At 36.1% G+C, this 17,525-nt stretch overlaps 3 protein-coding genes across 4 annotated transcripts; 1 reads left to right on the forward strand and 2 right to left on the reverse strand.

The window, feature by feature from the left end:
* Positions 1-7,551: 7,551 nt before the first annotated feature.
* Positions 7,552-9,501, reverse strand: LOC119078875. Its single transcript, XM_037186591.1, has 3 exons — positions 8,511-9,501; positions 7,929-8,168; positions 7,552-7,870 (listed from the first exon to the last, which is right to left on the reverse strand). The coding sequence occupies exons 1-3, from the start codon at positions 9,360-9,362 to the stop codon at positions 7,757-7,759; spliced, it is 1,206 nt and encodes a 401-aa protein (XP_037042486.1). The 5' UTR covers positions 9,363-9,501; the 3' UTR covers positions 7,552-7,756.
* A 3,891-nt stretch (positions 9,502-13,392) lies between these two features.
* LOC119078877 (radial spoke head protein 9 homolog) lies at positions 13,393-14,416 on the reverse strand. The gene is made up of 2 exons (XM_037186594.1): positions 14,025-14,416; positions 13,393-13,968 (listed from the first exon to the last, which is right to left on the reverse strand). The coding sequence occupies exons 1-2, from the start codon at positions 14,370-14,372 to the stop codon at positions 13,492-13,494; spliced, it is 825 nt and encodes a 274-aa protein (XP_037042489.1). The 5' UTR covers positions 14,373-14,416; the 3' UTR covers positions 13,393-13,491.
* Positions 14,417-15,346: 930 nt separating this feature from the next.
* On the forward strand, positions 15,347-16,905 carry LOC119078876 (xanthine dehydrogenase/oxidase-like). Of its 2 annotated transcripts, XM_037186593.1 has the most exons (6): positions 15,347-15,485; positions 15,549-15,877; positions 15,942-16,226; positions 16,282-16,474; positions 16,535-16,648; positions 16,704-16,905. In XM_037186593.1, the coding sequence occupies exons 1-6, from the start codon at positions 15,449-15,451 to the stop codon at positions 16,769-16,771; spliced, it is 1,026 nt and encodes a 341-aa protein (XP_037042488.1). In that variant the 5' UTR covers positions 15,347-15,448; the 3' UTR covers positions 16,772-16,905. The 2 variants fall into 2 exon arrangements, with proteins under 2 accessions (XP_037042488.1, XP_037042487.1); XM_037186592.1 differs by having other exon boundaries at positions 16,282-16,648.
* The last annotated feature ends 620 nt before the right edge of the window (positions 16,906-17,525 follow it).

The raw sequence follows: 17,525 nt of genomic DNA on the forward strand, positions 1-17,525 counted from the left end.
TTGGACGATTCTAAACAATACAATGTGTAAGAATACAAAGATAAGAAATTCTATAAAATTATTAGAAGAATTTCGAGAACGAACGTTAGAGACACAATTTGTGTTTGTAGAGAATACCAACTGACAAGAAATTTGAAATTTTGACACTTAGATGTTCACAAATGTCCTCCATTCCATTTTTCTCAGATAACTTTGGCTTTTTATTGTAAAAATTACTAAAATTCGCCGCAAGACAACAAAGATTGATTAGAACCGTTTCATTACATTGCAATAGTAGAAATCTGAAGAGTCGCTACCATTACGTGAAGATGAAGCAAATCGATAATTAGAAACAAGCCAAACTACTGAAAATTCACCTTCTTTTACTATCTAACGAAACATCCTATTTCTCAAAAAGTACAGTGCGTTCAAACTAAATTAGAACGTCGTAAAGATTTTTTAGAGTTACTAAAGTCTTTAATGTCAAATAGAAAAAGTGCGTCCGTTTCACACTTTTTCTCAGGCGCACTTTTTATTTTGAATTTTTCGTCTTTTTCAATTTTTGTTTTTTGCTACAGAAAGTGTTCTATTTTAGGTTTTATTGTTTTATTTTATAATTTGGAAGCTCAATACTCTAATTTACGACCAGGCAAATAAAGAATAAGTAACTTATTTTGAAATGCTATCAGACTTTTGTCATTGTTCCGAATAATAACAAAACTACTGAATTTGGGACTTGTGTCCCGTTGAACGTACTTTTATTGAATGCACCGTTTTCACATACAACCTTCGTATTTAAAGCCCTTTTCCGGGTGTCTAAGATACATTTTCATTCATTTGGCCTCCTTTCTGTTCGCCCGTTCGACAGTGTTTTCTAGAATGTTTTAAGGTTCAGTGAATTTATAACAGTCATATAGTGGCCGTCTTTCAATTTTGTGGTATAGTTGCCGCTGTTTGACCAGCTGGTCCATTTAAACAAACAAAGTCAGTTAATGTTATAATCAGTAGGAAGTAAAAGTAGCAACAGTGGTTTGTTTATTTCCCAACTGAAACATGTTTCCCACTTGTAATATGTTTCCCATCTTAAGTATGTTCACCATCTGACACATTCTTCCCATCTGAAAAATGTTTTTCATCTGAAACATGTTTTCTATCTGAAATGTGTCTCCAATTTGAAATATGTTTCCAATTTGAAACACGTTTTCCATCTGAAACATGTTTTCCATCTGAAACATATTTTCTATCTGAAATATGTTTTCCATTTGAAACATGTTTCCCATTTTAAAATATGTTTCCCATCTCAAGTATGTTCACCATCTGAAACATGTTTTCCATATGAAACAAGTTTCTATTCTGAAACATGTTTTCTATCTGAAGCATGTTTTTCATCTGAGATATGTTTTCCATTTGAAATATGTTTCCCATCTCAAATATGTTTACGATCTGACAAATGTTTCCCATTTGAAACATATTTTTCACCTGAAACATGTTTTCCATCTAAAACACGTTTCTCGTTTGAAACATGTTTTCTATATGAAACATGTTCTTTATCTGAGATATGTTTACCATTTGCAATATGTTTCCCATCTCAAGTATGTTTACGATCTTAAGTATGTTCACCATCTGACACATGTTTCCCATCTGAAACATGTTTTTCATCTGAAATATGTCTCCAATTTGAAATATTTTTCCCATTTGCAACATGTTCCTCATTTGAAATATGTTTTCCATCTCAAGTATGTTCACCATCTGAAACATGTTTTCCTTCTGAAACATGCTATTCATGCGAAACAATCTCTTTTCATAGAAAATTGTTGTTTCATTTTTATTTTTATTTTCAAATTTTGCGCCATATCGACGTTACCTTCTAATGTTGTATATCCATGGCACACAATGTCAACCAACGCACATATTTGCATTATAAAGCAACTCTCTTTAGTTGTATTGTTAACGATAATAAACAAACCACTGTTGCTACTTTCACCTCCTGCTGATTATAGAATTAACTGACTTTGCTTGTTTAAATGGACCAGCTGGTCAAACAGCGGCCACTATACCACAAAATTGAAAGTCGGCCACTGTAATATGTTATGACAAAAATCTGATAGCATTTCAAAATAAGTTACTTACTTCTATTGATTCTTTTATTTGCCCGGTCGTAAATTAGAGTATTGAGCTTCCAAATTATAAAATCAAACAATAAAACCTAAAATAGAACACTTTCTGTAGCAAAAAACAAAAAATTGAAAAAGACGAAAAATTCAAATTCAAAATAAAAAGTGCGGCCTGAGAAAAAGACTGAAACGGACGCACTTTTTCTATTTGACATTAGTGACTTTAGAAACTCTAAAAAATCTTACGACGTTCTAATTTAGTTTGAACACACTGTAACTTACTAAAATACAAAATTACATTTTATATTCAATTCAGCCAACCAATCATTTCTATCTTCATTAAATTCAAGTAATTATATCTCTGATAATAACACCGATTTTCGGTCCATCGAACGCAGCGATGAAAAAGAGTTGCAGAAAAAGTTGCACGCAAAGAGAGTTGCAAAAGAGTTACATGCCGAAAAAAGAGTTGCAAAAGAGTTACATGCCGAAAAAAGAGTTGCATGAGGAAAAAGAGTTGCAAATTCAGTGCGGTCCCCCTCGATAAAAAGACAGTTCCTACTTTTTCTGAAATGTACCAGTAGGTATCGGAATCGATTGCTGAAGTTAATTGAAAATGAAACCACCAACACCACTGAAAACAATCGTAACTCAAAATACCGACTTAACTCGCACTGAACCCAAAGTCAAAAACTTGTTTCTCACATTTCGTTTCAGAAGAATTTCAATCACAAGTTTAAAGTGTGATGATCATAACGTAATGACGCGCACTTAATATTGTTTGTGCGTCAGAGTACACACCTTCTACCGGTCTTATTGTCTGTCTTGGCGATTTCTTATTGTAAAATATTGCTGGTGTGAGTCATAATACAGAATCTTTGCGTAGTGTGGTTTTAGAGATATTTTTAAACAACATTTTTCTGAAATCAGAATGGTAGATAATTCAATTAGTCTAAAAATCGGTTCTTACTTCATTTACCATTTTATCATATGAAATTAGACAACAGCGTCGATTTTTATTTGTACTAGCTCCGGACCTTGCGGCGGGCCAGGTTCCTTGATTAAATTTATGTACCGAGAGTTAAGTTACACTATCAGTCAAAAACACTCAAAAGAGTAAAAGTGACGCAAGTCCCTGTGCATACTTCCAAAACAACTGATATCGCTGGAGGTGACGCATTCTCCGCTTGTACGCAAAAACTGTAACAGCAAAAATTTGACCAAAGAAATTCTAGAAACAAAATTTTACCAAAAAAAATTTTGCGTCACAAAGTGGCTGAAGATTCGGACGTATTAGGACGTATTCTTGCCTATTTTAAAAAAATTCTTAAAAGTACTTTCCTCAACATCTGCCACTTGTGACGCAATTTTATTTTTGGTAAAATTTTGTTTCTAGAATTTCTTTGGTCAAATTTTTGCTGTTACAGTTTTTGCGTACAAGCGGAGAATGCGTCACCTCCAGCGATATCAGTTGTTTTGGAAGTATGCACAGGTACTTGCGTCACTTTTACTCTTTTGAGTGTTTTTGACTGATATCAGTTCTTTTGGAAGAATTAGTAGATTGAAAAATTTGAAAAATTTGATAAATTTAAAATTTTTGGCATTTTTTGAATAGTTTTGACAATTTTTGAAAATTTTGAAATTTTTTTAAAATTTTTAAAAATTTTTAAAATTTTGAAATTTTTTTAAAATTTTGAAAAATTTTCAAAATTTAAAAAAAAAATTAAAATTTTAGCTATATACTAACTATATAGGTCAATATAGCTATATACTAACTATATATAGGTCAATATAGCTATATATAGGTCAATATAGTCATCTACTAACTATATATAGGTCAATATAGCTATATACTAACTATATATAGGTCAATATAGTCATATACTAACCATATATAGGTCAATATTGCTATATAGTAACTATATATAGGTCAATATAGCTATATATAGGTTAATATAGGTCAATATAGCTATATATAGGTCAATATAGTCATATAATAACTATATATAGGTCAACATAGCTATATATAGGTCAATATAGCTATATATAGGTCAATATAGTTATATATAAGTCACTATAGCCATATATAGGTCAATATAGTTATATATAGATTAATATAGCTATATATATAGGTCAATATAGCTATATATAGGTCAATATAGCTATATATAGGTCAACATAGCTATATATAGGTCAACATAGCTATATATAGGTAAATATAGCTATATATAGGTAAATATAGTTATATATAGGTCAATATAGCTATATATATAGGTCAATATAGCTATATATAGGTCAATATAGCTATATATAGGTCAATATAGCTATATATAGGTCAATATAGCTATATATAGGTCAATATAGCTATATATAGGTCAATATAACTATATATAGGTCAATATAGCTATATATATGTCAATATAACTGTATATACGTCCCGTTGCCCAACATACACCAAAAGTGATCAAATTTTTCCCGCTGCCCAACATACACCAAAAGTGACCAAATTTTTCCCGCTGCCCAACATTCACCGAAAGTGACCAAATTTTTCCCGCTGCCCAACATTCACCGAAAGTGACCAAATTTTTCCCGCTGCCCAACATACACCAAAAGTGATCAAATTTTTCCCGCTGCCCAACATACACCAAAAGTGACCAAATTTTTTCCGCCGCCCAACATACACCAAAAGTGACCAAATTTTTTCCGCCGCCCAACATTCACCGAAAGTGACCAAATTTTTCCCGCTGCCCAACCATACCACACAATTTCCAACAAGAAACACATCCCAAAACAACACACATGGCCATCAATTTCATGTGCCAAAATATACAAAACACACACACACATATACAAATTGGCTTTTATATGGCATTTGTATGGAGACTTTGGGGGGCTCCAGCTCCCAAGATATGGGTTTTTTCCAACTTTTGAAAATTCCATTCTTATTTTTGGGCCATTATTAGCCTATAACCAAAATTTCAGGAAAATCTATAGAAACGTTTAGGAGTTCCTGGATCCTGGAACTAACTAACTAACTAACTAACTAACTAACGTACGCGATTTCAGTTATCTGAAAATTCGAAATTTTGCTTATTTTCATACAAACATCAATATTTCGAAGTTCAATATCTCGGCCAATTTTGAAGCTGTAGTAACGTGTGATAGCTCGTTGAACTCGTATTGATGCCCAGATTCCAAATATCTAAGTTTGGGGGTCGTTGGAGTTAAGGGGGAGAAGTAAAAAAGTTGCTGTAAATATGCTCCGCCGTCCTCAAAAAAATTTTGTTAAAACATTTTTGGTAGTGGACTTGCGTCACGCCCGCTAACTAACGTGCGGGCATGATAACACGTTCATGTAGCATCACAAATTTGGTCTACAACATTCTTTAAATCGATTTTTCACCGTGAAGGCACGATAGCACATTTTGAGGAGTGTGTTTCCCGCAGGCACGAAAGTCATGTAAAATAGTTACCGAAATAAATGCAGAAGTTCGTCGATAAAACGTTTTATCGCGTTCGGAGTGTGACACTCATCTATAATATGAAACAGAAACGCGACGCACCAAGCATCACCTCAATGCACCACGCACACCTTGGTGTATCACGCGTCACTTCGGTGCATGACGCATCACATCGGTGCATGACGCGTCACCTCGCTAGCAACTTATCTTTAACCATCATTTGACCAAACCTCCATTCCCCAAACCTATCCCCTTAGGATTAAAGACGACCGTTTCGGCCCGCTAGTCTCAATGATCATCACAGTTCTTCTCTATAATTCCAAAGCGAATTATAAAGTGAAACAAACTTTTTAGGGGTCATCGTCAAGGACGTTAAAAAGTGTAGATCGTTGAGACCGTATGCGTTCGACGGTTTTTTAGGTCGGACACTAATGACACTCCTATCACTTAAAATACAAACATTACAACAAAAAGAAAACGTACCTTACGCTCTGCAGCCATAATCAAGCAAACCATCAAAAAACTTTCCGACGACGTACGAAAATCTCTCCGGCGACTTGAGAAAATCTAAGTCCTGAAAGAACAGGTTAAGACAACCACGAAGGCGGTTCAAAAACAAATGAAAAAACGAACGAAAAAACAAAGTCAAAGGACACTGGGTCGAACACAAAAAATCTCTTAAGGGTCGTCTAAGTTCAGAAAAATCTTTTAAGGGTCCAGAACAACGAAAAAACTTAAGGGCTGTCTAATCTCAGAACAACTAAAGGGGCTGTCTAAGGTTAGAACAACTAAAGGGAAACGGTAGAACAAACTAAAGCAGTCAATCACAGAGTAACGGCATCGGCGGGTAATCAGAGAGTAACGGCATCGGCAGGTAATCAGAGAGTAACGGCATCGGCAGCAGAGTTCCCACGGCTTAGGAAGGCTCCTAAAATTAGGAATTTTACGAAATTTTAAAGGCAATTTTAGGAGTATTTTAGGAGATTTGGAAGGTAATTTTAGGAGAATTTTAGGAGGAATTTTTTAAAATGTGGGAAAGGTGTATAAGTAATTTCCGGAGGAATTTTTGCTCTGTTTCTCTGTTTCTCATACACTTCGTAAAATACTAAAAATGTTTAAGAAAATTTAAAAAGTTATTTTTTTTTGTCAAAACATATTTTTCCTTATGTAGTTTAATAATTGAAACTTTTATGATTTCCTCTTTTCTGACGCCAGTCTCGACTACTGCAGCAACTGATCCTTTATCAGGCTTTACTTGTCGACTACGCCTTTCGAATTAACAAGATTCACCATAATTTTGTTTCCATCATTTATCAGCTCTTGTGCACTAAAAAGTTTTTTTCTCGATATCGGAAAGTTTTTCTGAGCTCGATTTTTTTTTGTGAAGATGCTTTATTGAGATTATCTTCCGCCTCTTTATTCTTAAGAAGTAGTACCTTCTCGACTTTTTGTTGTTCGAGAAAAGTAAAGTACATTGGAGCACATCTGGAAAATACGTCGATTCATTAGGAAGTCAGTGACGTTTATATTATTCAATGTGTCCTTAAACGTTCGAAGTGACACGATAGTCGCATCTTCTAACAAACTGCGATCCTCGATAATGTATCTATTTTCGCCAAATCCACGTTCAGGATCGCTATTTGCATGACTCAAAGAAAGGAGTGTTTTGCAAGTTGAGTCAGGTTCATACAGAAGTTCAAATTCATTGCCGCATAATTTTGCCGTTTTTACCGTTTTTAGTTTTTCAGTATTATTTAAAAAAATTCTTCGAGAGTGTGATCTCATTTTAGGAATTTTAGGAGTTTTAGAAGATTTTAGGAGAGATTAGGAGGATTTGGTCCATTTTATGAATTTTATGAATTTTAGGAGGAGTGGGAACTCTGCGGCAGGTAATCAGAGAGTAACGGCATCGGCAGGTAATCAGAAAGACGAACGGTGAAGTTCAGGCACCCTATAGTATGCAATATTAACGTAAGTCATGGTAAAACCATATAACAATTTCTGAAATAGATATATTCATACGAAAATGAGGTGCACATTGAAGCAGCAAATTTCGAAGACTCTTCTCGTACTAGACTCTTAAGTATCCGCAGAGCGTTTCTTGCGATCCATTTGAAATTGGACGAGTAAAACTAGATACGTTACTATTGTGTCCCCAATCTAAAAATTAAACATTTTTTATGGATGAGGTGTATTCGTTACTTACCAATGTTTTTCAAGGCATACTCCTATAACTAACGATCTATCGATTAAAAACAAGCCCATCGGTGAAATTTCAGGTTTCTCTAAAATGGTTTTCAACGACAGTTGCTGAAGCTGTTTGAAGGAAATTCTGTAAATTTTCGAACTAAAAATCGATACACTTTCAAGTTACACTTCGAATGAATCGTGGGTCTGCATTGCTGAAAACACTCTTATGTATAGAAGTCGATAGATTTTCCGCTTCGCCAATCACTGTATTTGATATACAGGTGATGGTGTAGATTTCGATAAAGTATACTGTAAAATTGATTGTACTGTACATGATACTGTTGAAAGTCCCATATAATCGCTCGAAATCATTGTCCGTAGCGAGTGATTCTCGTGAAAGTAGAGCATAAAATGTGTAGAACAGCTGCAATAGAATAAGGTGAAAGTTTTCATCGCAAAATTCGGTGTAACAACGTAGCATAAACCACAATTACATTACATTTGCTTAGGTTGTACCACCCCCTTCTATAAGTTCCTATTCTTTATAAATAACAATTCAATGACCTGCACTTGAAACTTGTCATGCCCACATGTCATGCTACTCTGCTACCACAAACTCTCTTGTTCTAAAATAAGTCATTTTCACCTCAATGAGGCGCTCAGCCGTTTTACTTTAATATTAGGATAGGATAGGAAAATCGTATAACCAGCACCAAGAAGGAAGACCCAACTATCATACTCTGCAATTTTGAAATTATTCACTTACGGCACATGTTATCAACAGGAACGATATGAGCAATTCGAACGTAATTTGGACAGCAAATAATCGCTTAATACGTCCAACGTACGCGCTAATACGAGTGTATGTAAGTGATATTTCGTCCAGTTCATCACATGCTTGGCAATAGCTTGCCATTTGTGTTCTGCTTATCTGGTTTACTTCAACTTTCTTTAAAACTTGAGTTAAGTTTCGATTCAGTGAATGGTAGAATTCGTATGCCAATAGTAAACTTCCATAAATGTACAGTCCACTCACAACGACGGTCAAAAAGTGTGTGTAAACTATGAGGAATCCAAAGACTTTTTTTATGGCGTCGTGACCGCTTTGTTTAAGGTAAATGTAGTAGCACATGAACAATAGTACAAATTGCAACAGAACACAACACTTTTTATTGTTGTACAAACGAACGAAGCGATGGCCATATGTATAAGTTATTTCCCGATGCATATGATCAACCGATTGATTTATAGCGATTGCCTCATTGATCAGAAGTACTAGATCCGTTGATTGAATAACTTGTAGTAAGTAAATGGAAAAGCCTTTAAAGAAAATTGTGACGATTTCCAATGTATTTACAAAAAGGAAAATATCGCTCTCGTTACGACTATCTTCCGTGAATACGCTGAGTGAGAATAGAGCAATTAACAGTAACAGAAAATAGCCAACAACCCAAACCAAACCGTAAATAATTGATACGAAAGAGAAGGAGACTTTATTCCGATTTTCTATATATTTGAAATGAGCCAATGCATGGAATTTTGCAAAGTAATAGAACAATTTCAAACGCATTTTCCATGCTATTTCAAAATGGAAAATATTTCTAACAAATTCTAACATTTTGTAATTTGTAATTATTCGAAGGTGTGTAATGGTCTGACGCCATCACAGTACTACACACCATTTCCAAGATATCGATTTAATTCGAAGGGTTTTTGTCTAGTCATTCCTTATTACAATTAATTGAAGGCCACGATAAAAATCAGTAATTAGTGGTTGATAAGCTACAATAGCACCGAGAAAATCTTAGTATTCACAACAGACATAAAAAATTAAAATTGTAATGTGTTCTGACACGACAGAGTAAAGTAAACCACGCAGGAGCAGAGGACGCACATACATTCAAAGAAGGGACCAAAATCCCGTTCAAGAGTGATGGGATCGTAATTATTTGTTGGTACTGGGGTTAGTTTAAAACGTAATTTTACACTCAACAGTTTTTGTCTAGTGCTTCTGTTGAAACCCGGGCTGGTTGCGACCAACGGAGATGTGTTTCATTCTCAGAATGAAGACGATACCCTAGACGTATATAACAATATAACCCATTATGCCAAATATTAGGAAGCAGTGTAAGTTGCATGTTTTTTGAGTGTTTGCTGCGCGTTCAATACATGAGGATAAGTATATATATCTTAAGGAACGAAACATATATTTGTTTAAAAGGTTGTATGGCAGATTTTATTGAAACTGATTCTTGAAAATACTCGAAATTCTTGAAAATTTTCAACATTCATGAAAATTCTAGAATCAGGAATTTCGAAAATTTTCAAAAATTTAAATTCCTCAAATTTTACAAATTCTTGATAATCTTGATAATCCTTGAAATTCTTTAAAATGTTCAAAATTCTAAAACTCAAGAATCTTTGAGAAATTGCATGAAAAATGGTACTTCTTTTGTGACACACAAGAAGTACATACAATTTGAAATGGAAATGATTTTCATCATTCGCCCCATTGCCAAGTAAAGTATTTTGTTGAAAAACTTGAGGTAAACTTTTGGCTCCGTGAAATAAAGTTAACTTTACCTCACGTTTTTGAATAAATATAATTAACAAACCGAAAAACTTTAACACTCGAAATGTCGACATCTGTGTTTCATTTTTCGATCACACAATGAAGTGTATTTTATTTCATAACGTAAACCGGTCCTATTTGACTTTTCAAATATGAACCGTTCCTGCCTGGTTTATTTTACGCTGCCGTGTTACATACATATGCACGAACTGGCCGACGAGCTTGCAAGAGCAGGCGCAGAAAAACTCCCTCTAGGGCCAGAGCCTCGACTTAAAGCTCCATCTTATTTCAAAAAAGTAAACCTAGAATGAAAAAAAAAAGCTTTCACGAAACATTGGAAGTCTATCACCCACGCCCGCCAATCTAAAAACAACATCTCAATTAGCCAAAAGAAGTCAAGATACTTCCTATCGCTTAGCAAGAAAAACATCAAAAGAATCACCGACGTCCTCACAGGTCACTGTTTCCTAAACAAACACGCCCATACAATCGGCGTACACAACGACCCCCACTGCAACAAATGTGGAGAAATAGAATCATCCGAACACTTCCTATGTAAATGCCCAGCGTACATAACTGAAAGAGCCAAATGCCTAGGAGCCTACATCCTCCCACATAACATAATTTGGAGCATTTCACCTAACCATATACTCGATTACCTCAACATAACAAACAGGTTGTAGGTAATTATAAATGGGTAAGCACAACAGGCCCACTGGAGGCTTAGGTGCAGGGGTTCGCCCCACCCACTCATACTAAACTAAACTAAACTACATACATATGCCGCAGTGGATTTTGTGGGTTGACAATATGCGGTATCTAAATAAAGGGAGGCAGAGTTTCTGAGCCAATTTCGGTTATTATAAAGTATGAAATAGTCACACGCTGTAAGACCATATACATTAATGGCCCATTGTTATAATGGCTTTTGTCTATAACAAATAATCACATTCTGCATCGAAAAATCAACACCGTCGGAGTCTGTTGTTCAATAATGTGTATCACTTGTTCAATGTTCATTCACCGTTGGTTGACATTGATCATCTTGTGCGAAAAAAAGTGGGATGAAGACTTGTCCCGGGCTAGTAGCCCGATATGCTTGCCGCTTCAAAAAAAAAGTAAAAGAAAAAAATATATTTTCTTGGGAAAGTAGAGGTTGTTGACTCACCAAGGCCGTGACAATTAAATGATTGTTTAGAAGAATGCCATTCAAGCGTTTAATTGTCTTTTCTTATTACGGCGAATGAAAAAAGTGAATTATTGTAATAGATATGGGTCAGCGAACAGGTAAAAGAGTTAAAATCATTATTCCATTTTAAAAACAGATCCCAGCTCGCGTCGGCTCTGTTTTAACTATTAACTATTAACTATTAAACTAGCTATTAAACAAGTTTGCTTACAGTATCAATACGATTGTACTGCAGCGTACATATCGAAAAACAAACTGTCTGTTACGGGTATGAGCGGATATGTTAACTGAATAAAAGCAGCTGAGACCAGTTGAAACATTACCTTGAACCAAGCATTAGACAAGATTTTTTAACGGAAAATCTGCCCCTCTTCTCATAATACCATTGCGACGCAATAGAGTAGCATCATACCAATCCTACCAATCTTATAAACTTAATTTATATGAGACATTTTGACTACTGCATTAATGAGTCCTCTGATGAAAATTCTGTCCTTGTGCATGGTTCAAAAAATTTAAAATTGTCATTGTCTATTCATTCAAAGCATCTACAACACCTACAAGCTTTAATCAAACCCAAATCAACCAACAAAAAATTTATGGGAGGCACTTGGTTAACCCTAGTTGGGTTATCAAGGTGCATTTGAATGGAATTTAATTGAAATTTGATTTTTTTTATATTACAACGCACTTCAAGCATGAGTGGTACTCTAAATAGGGTACTGAAACTTGACATCGTGTCTTACATCTGTAAAAACATTTTCTTGTAAAATAAAGTACTTTCTGCAGTAGGGTGTTTTGGCGGTTTTGACAAAATGTCTTAGTTCTTCTAAGGCTCAGCCGTAAATCCACTCAGCTGGTCCATCTGATCATTTTATGAAAGAAAAAAAAAATTCAAACTTTAATTTTGTGCTGCCGCCAGATCGATTTTTGAAAATTTCGTCGTTTTCGGTCCACGTCACATAAATAGATTTTTTACGGTGGGCTCAGTGTACATAAAAAGTTGGGTCCACATGGTAATCTAATCTCCAGACTTCACAGATTATTTCACAAAAAAGATCAAGTCTAAAAAATATTTTTTGAGTTCATGACTGATTGTCAAAGTTCCCCGATGGTGATTTTGAGACTTTAATCTCGCCACAAAATTTGATGAAAATGTGCAAAAATGTAAATTAAACTTTAAATATGCTAAATGGACCGCGGTGAGTCAAATACAACATCTGATTTGATTTGGGACACCTAAATTTATTATTTATCTGACAAAAAGTTGTGATTTTGGTACATTTTGGTACATGGAATATTGGCGACGAAAGTCGGATTACATCAAATCAATAATTTTTTAGCTTAGAATGTATTCCCAGGTTCTGACAATACGAAACCTTTAATTTTAAACGTTTTCTAAGCGTTAAATAATTTTAAATTTGAAAATGTAACGAGATGTACTCACTGGCAATAGAACCTGTCAACAGTACGTAAATGAGCTTAGATACGTGGGAACATACAATGTCCGACTTCAGCCTTCATCTTCTATCTGTTGTGTAACTGTGACGAAACGGTAGTCATCATTTTGGAGTGGCTGGAGAAAGTGATAGAATTACATCTGCCGGCAACAACAACAAAAAAGCGACTAGTTCAGCCTAAAGTCAAAATAGTTTCATCAAATGAATTAACTGATTTGACGTTGGAGACATGTTCCGTCTGTGAAAGGTTCACTAAATAAGACCCATGCACTTCGTACCAAATATCACAACAGAGAACAGAGTTAGTCTACAGTCTACGCACTCCAAGAACAGGCAAAATAAGAGGCCAAATAACCATTAAAAAATCTGTCCTTATGCCTGTTATTGGATTGCGTTATTTAGTTCAGCCCACTATACGTAGTCGACATCCTTGAAGGTGACAGGAATGATTTCTTGACATTTTTCACAACAACTGGCCTTTTGTCGTTTATTTGTCGCAACATGGTAGAGAATGCATACATGGAAGTCACAACATGAATAACAAATCATGGTTTCGTAGACCATTTCCAACATAACAGAACCCATGAGCATTCGTCATCGGCTTGTGGAAGAACACCATTCCCGGCCAATACAGCGATTTCACCACACACAAACCACTGTCACCATCAATATTAACAGTAAAACTTTTACCTTCCGGCAGAATCGAATCGATCGTATCGAATGTATCGGTTGAGTAATTGTAATCTGGTCGTTTGATTAAATTTTCGGCACATGTTGCCTTCGGCTGTCGTAATAGCTGATAATTACCCATATCATTCGCCTCCATGTGATCCAAACCTTGAAAGAATGAACTGAATGTGATGACACCGTCTGGACGAAGAGTTAGTGCTCCTCGTGGTACTACGCCACATTCCGACGTTATCATGCGGACTGTAGAAGCCAATCGGTCTTCTTCTTTCAATTTGAATGTCTCTTTGGGAATGTCATCGGAGCAATTTCGAATCTGAGTGGCAAATGGGGGAATTGATTGTGTGCGTGTGCGTATAAAGGAAATATTACCATCACAACGTCATCAACAGCAGTAACATCTCCTTGAAATAAATTCTGATTGAGCAAGCACAACCGATTGTTGTCCGGAACCGGTTCTGGCATCAGTATCCATTCACCAGGACAATTGATGCTATAGAAGTATTTACATCCCCTGAAACAATTCTTGTGGTATCCGAACGCAATGTAGTAATCATTTTTCACTCCGTTTATCCGTCCCCACAAATGCGTTTCGGTGAATTTGTTGTTGCTCTTCAAAATGACCAGAGAATTTTCGATCATAGACGCTTCTTGTGGACTTAGAGTGATCCCACAGTAGGAAATATAACTCAAATTTTCCTTAATATTTGAAATGTTCATCTTTAGATGAGATCCTTAAATTTTTCTTTTATTTACTAAGCAGTGCCTGCTATGACTAGCATTTTACGGATGTCATCTGTTATCCACAGGAACGCTGCTTAACTAATTAATCATCAATCTGTAGGTCAACGAAAGCACCTAACTTGCTAATTGCCTGATATGCTTGCCTAGCCATTTACCTAAGGCTCGTCAGCACACTAAAGTGTTGAGTATTGCCAACACTAATAAAACATTTTATTCGCTCATCCAGAGAAAATGACTTTACCAACCATTCGGGATGTGTTCAACTCTAAGGGAAAATATAAAAAAATCGCCGAAACGACAGAGTCACAAGTGCTAGGTGCTACAAAAACAATATACGGAACAATTGAATTGGCTGGCCAATATCACATGCATATGGAGCCACAGACTACGATTTGTATACCAACTGAAACCGGAATGCAGGTACACTCACCAAACTAATGGACCGACTTTACTCAGACCGCCATTGCACAATGTCTGAATGTACAAGAAAATTCGATTCACATCGAAGTAAAGCGTGTTGGTGGTGGATTCGGCGGAAAAATTACACGCGCAGCCCAAATCGCTTGCGCTTGTGCCTTGGCCTGTCATCTCACCGATGTGCCCGTACGATTTGCCATGACTCTCGAATCCAACATGAATGTAGTTGGAAAGCGGAACGGAATGATCGGTGAATATAAGATCGACGTAGATGACAATGGTAAAATTCTGAAAGTTACTGGTAATACAGCTCACGACATGGGATGTTCGTTAAATGAATCGCCGAGAATTTTGGCTGACGTTGCTTATTCCAACTGTTATGATGCGAGTTCGTGGAAGCTTACAAATCAACTTGTTACAACTGACGCACCCAGTCACACATGGTACGTATACTACTAACGAACTTCCACAACAACAAAAATTCTAATTCCTGTTGTGACAAACCTAAAGGTGCCGTGCCCCAGGTTCAATGGAAGCTATAGCAATGGCCGAAACTATGATGGAACACATTGCAAGGATCACATTGCAAGGATCCGCTAGCCGTTAGGGTTGCAAACTTGACCTCTAACAGTAAGATGAAAGATTTAATTCCGAAATTCGTGAAAGACATCGGTAAGTACGCATTGAACGCGACCTCCCTTCTTATTCGATCGCACTCTATTAACTCTCTGATAGAATACAACGATCGCAAAGACAAGATCTGCGAGTTCAACAAAAAGAATCGCTGGAATAAAAGAGGCATAGCCATCTCAATCATGAAATATCCACTTTTATACTTCGATACGACCACCGCATACGTTTTCGTTTACCACGATGATGGTACGGTTGGGGTTATACATAGTGGAGTAGAAATCGGGCAAGGACTTAACACCAAAGTAACCCAAGTTGCTGCACACACGCTGGGCATACCACATACATTTGTCAAAGTTGGGTCAACCGACACTATTATTGGCGCTAATTGCGCTGTAACTGGGGGGAGCGTAGCCAGTGAAATTATTTGCTTTGTACGTACACTTTTCTGACCGTCTAATCGTTGTGCCTGTACCTATTTGACTGATTAATTTCCAGACGGTGATGAAAGCCTGCGAAGAAATAATGCGCAGACTTCAGCCGCTTCGTGACGCGAATAAGGACGCTCAATGGACTGATTTAACCAAAGAGGCATACAAAAATCAAATTGGTCTGAGCGTTGCTCACACAGCTAAAGCAACAGATCTGAAACCATATGACGTTTTGGGTTTATCCTGTGCTGAAATCGAGGTGGACCTTTTGACGGGGAACCTTTTAGTGCACCGAGTTGATATTTTGGAAGATGCGGGACTCAGCTTGAATCCGTTGATCGATGTTGGCCAGGTAAAAGGTTTCTTTCCTGCGAAGTATTTTCCAATGAAATGTCTATCGGTGGTAGGTGGAAGGTGCTTTCGTTATGGGCATGAGTTATTGGCTGACTGAAGCTCTCATATATGATCGCATGAATGGTGAATTGATGACAAATCGAACGTGGACGAATAAACCTCTTGGTGCAAAAGATATTCCAATAGATTTTCGCGTGACTCTGTTGCAGAATAGCATTAATTCTGTTTTTGTTCTCGGGTCGAAGGGTTCGTCTGTCTCATACACTAATCAAATGAAATCTTATACAAACAAATTTAAAACTTTAGCTGTTGGTGAACCAGCGTTGACAATGTCAGTTGTTGTAAATTTCGCTCTTCGAAATGCCTTGGAATCGGCTAGACGCGATGCTGGAATTACCAATGATCCGTGGTTCAGGATGCGTAAGTAAATTTAAAAGTGCAATGGTGTTTGACAACTTAGATATTTTATATTTAGCTTCGCCGTCAACACCGGAAGTGATTGCTTTGTGTGCTGGCCATTCAACCGATGCTTTTACTCTTTAGTCGAGATTATTATGAATTAAAGTTCAACGGCCGGATCGATTATACGTTTGTAAGTTCACGAGAAGCTTGCAAGTGAAATTATTTATTTTTAGAAAGGTTGCTGCTTCCGTTGAGCTTTTTCATCTGATCTACTTTTGGTTTGGTTTTTAAGGCTTATATGATATCATATCAATTAGTATAATATCTCAGGAAGGAAAATATTTCAGTTTTAAATGCTTATGTCCCAATAAATGGATTAGTTCATCTAAGTAAAACTTTTCTAATAACTAGTTTTTCAAGCTTATCTCTGAATTCTTTCGTTCAAAAATGGTGTTCGATCTATCAAATGGAAGGTATTGACGAGACGAAATAACATATTCAAATTTTAAGAAAATCAGGTTTGTACATACAACGGTAGCTATTCGTGAGGAAGCGAGCAAAACTGCATACTTTCCTACTTTTCCTGTTTTCTCGCCATTTCTTTTGAAGCACGTCTCATGTTTTTACGTGGCATCAATGCACTTCAAGCATGACTGGATACTGTATCGAATCACTTTTAACACTGCATAAAGAATGTAAAACTTTTTCATCCAAAATAGTACTTTCGCATGAAGTGTGTTGGTGCACGACAGAGTAAAGTTAACCGGTTTATTTTACTCTGCCGTGGTTGGTGACATCTTTTACTATTGCAGTGAACCATTGAGGTAAAATACTGACTTTCCACATAGGAACATAAAAAAAATTAACCAAAAATAGTCCACGTAATGGATCATTT

The sequence above is a fragment of the Bradysia coprophila genome, unplaced genomic scaffold, assembly GCF_014529535.1.
Source record: "Bradysia coprophila strain Holo2 unplaced genomic scaffold, BU_Bcop_v1 contig_297, whole genome shotgun sequence".
In the NCBI taxonomy this organism is placed as follows: Eukaryota; Metazoa; Arthropoda; class Insecta; order Diptera; family Sciaridae; genus Bradysia; species Bradysia coprophila.

What these genes read in the sequence shown, in the direction of transcription:
- LOC119078875 (XM_037186591.1), bottom strand. Translation starts at nt 9,362, where the DNA reads ATGTTAGAATTTGTTAGAAATATTTTCCATTTTGAAATAGCATGGAAA. An exon ending in TCCTGTTGATAACATGTGCC is followed by an intron (nt 8,169 to 8,510) that starts GTAAGTGAATAA and finishes ATTCTATTGCAG; the next exon opens with CTGTTCTACACATTTTATGC. An exon ending in ACCCACGATTCATTCGAAGT is followed by an intron (nt 7,871 to 7,928) that starts GTAACTTGAAAG and finishes TCCTTCAAACAG; the next exon opens with CTTCAGCAACTGTCGTTGAA.
- LOC119078877 (XM_037186594.1), bottom strand. Translation starts at nt 14,372, where the DNA reads ATGAACATTTCAAATATTAAGGAAAATTTGAGTTATATTTCCTACTGT. An exon ending in CTGTTGATGACGTTGTGATG is followed by an intron (nt 13,969 to 14,024) that starts GTAATATTTCCT and finishes TTTGCCACTCAG; the next exon opens with ATTCGAAATTGCTCCGATGA.
- LOC119078876 (XM_037186592.1), top strand. Translation starts at nt 15,449, where the DNA reads ATGAAAGATTTAATTCCGAAATTCGTGAAAGACATCG. An exon ending in GAAATTCGTGAAAGACATCG is followed by an intron (nt 15,486 to 15,548) that starts GTAAGTACGCAT and finishes ACTCTCTGATAG; the next exon opens with AATACAACGATCGCAAAGAC. An exon ending in TGATCCGTGGTTCAGGATGC is followed by an intron (nt 16,649 to 16,703) that starts GTAAGTAAATTT and finishes TTTTATATTTAG; the next exon opens with CTTCGCCGTCAACACCGGAA.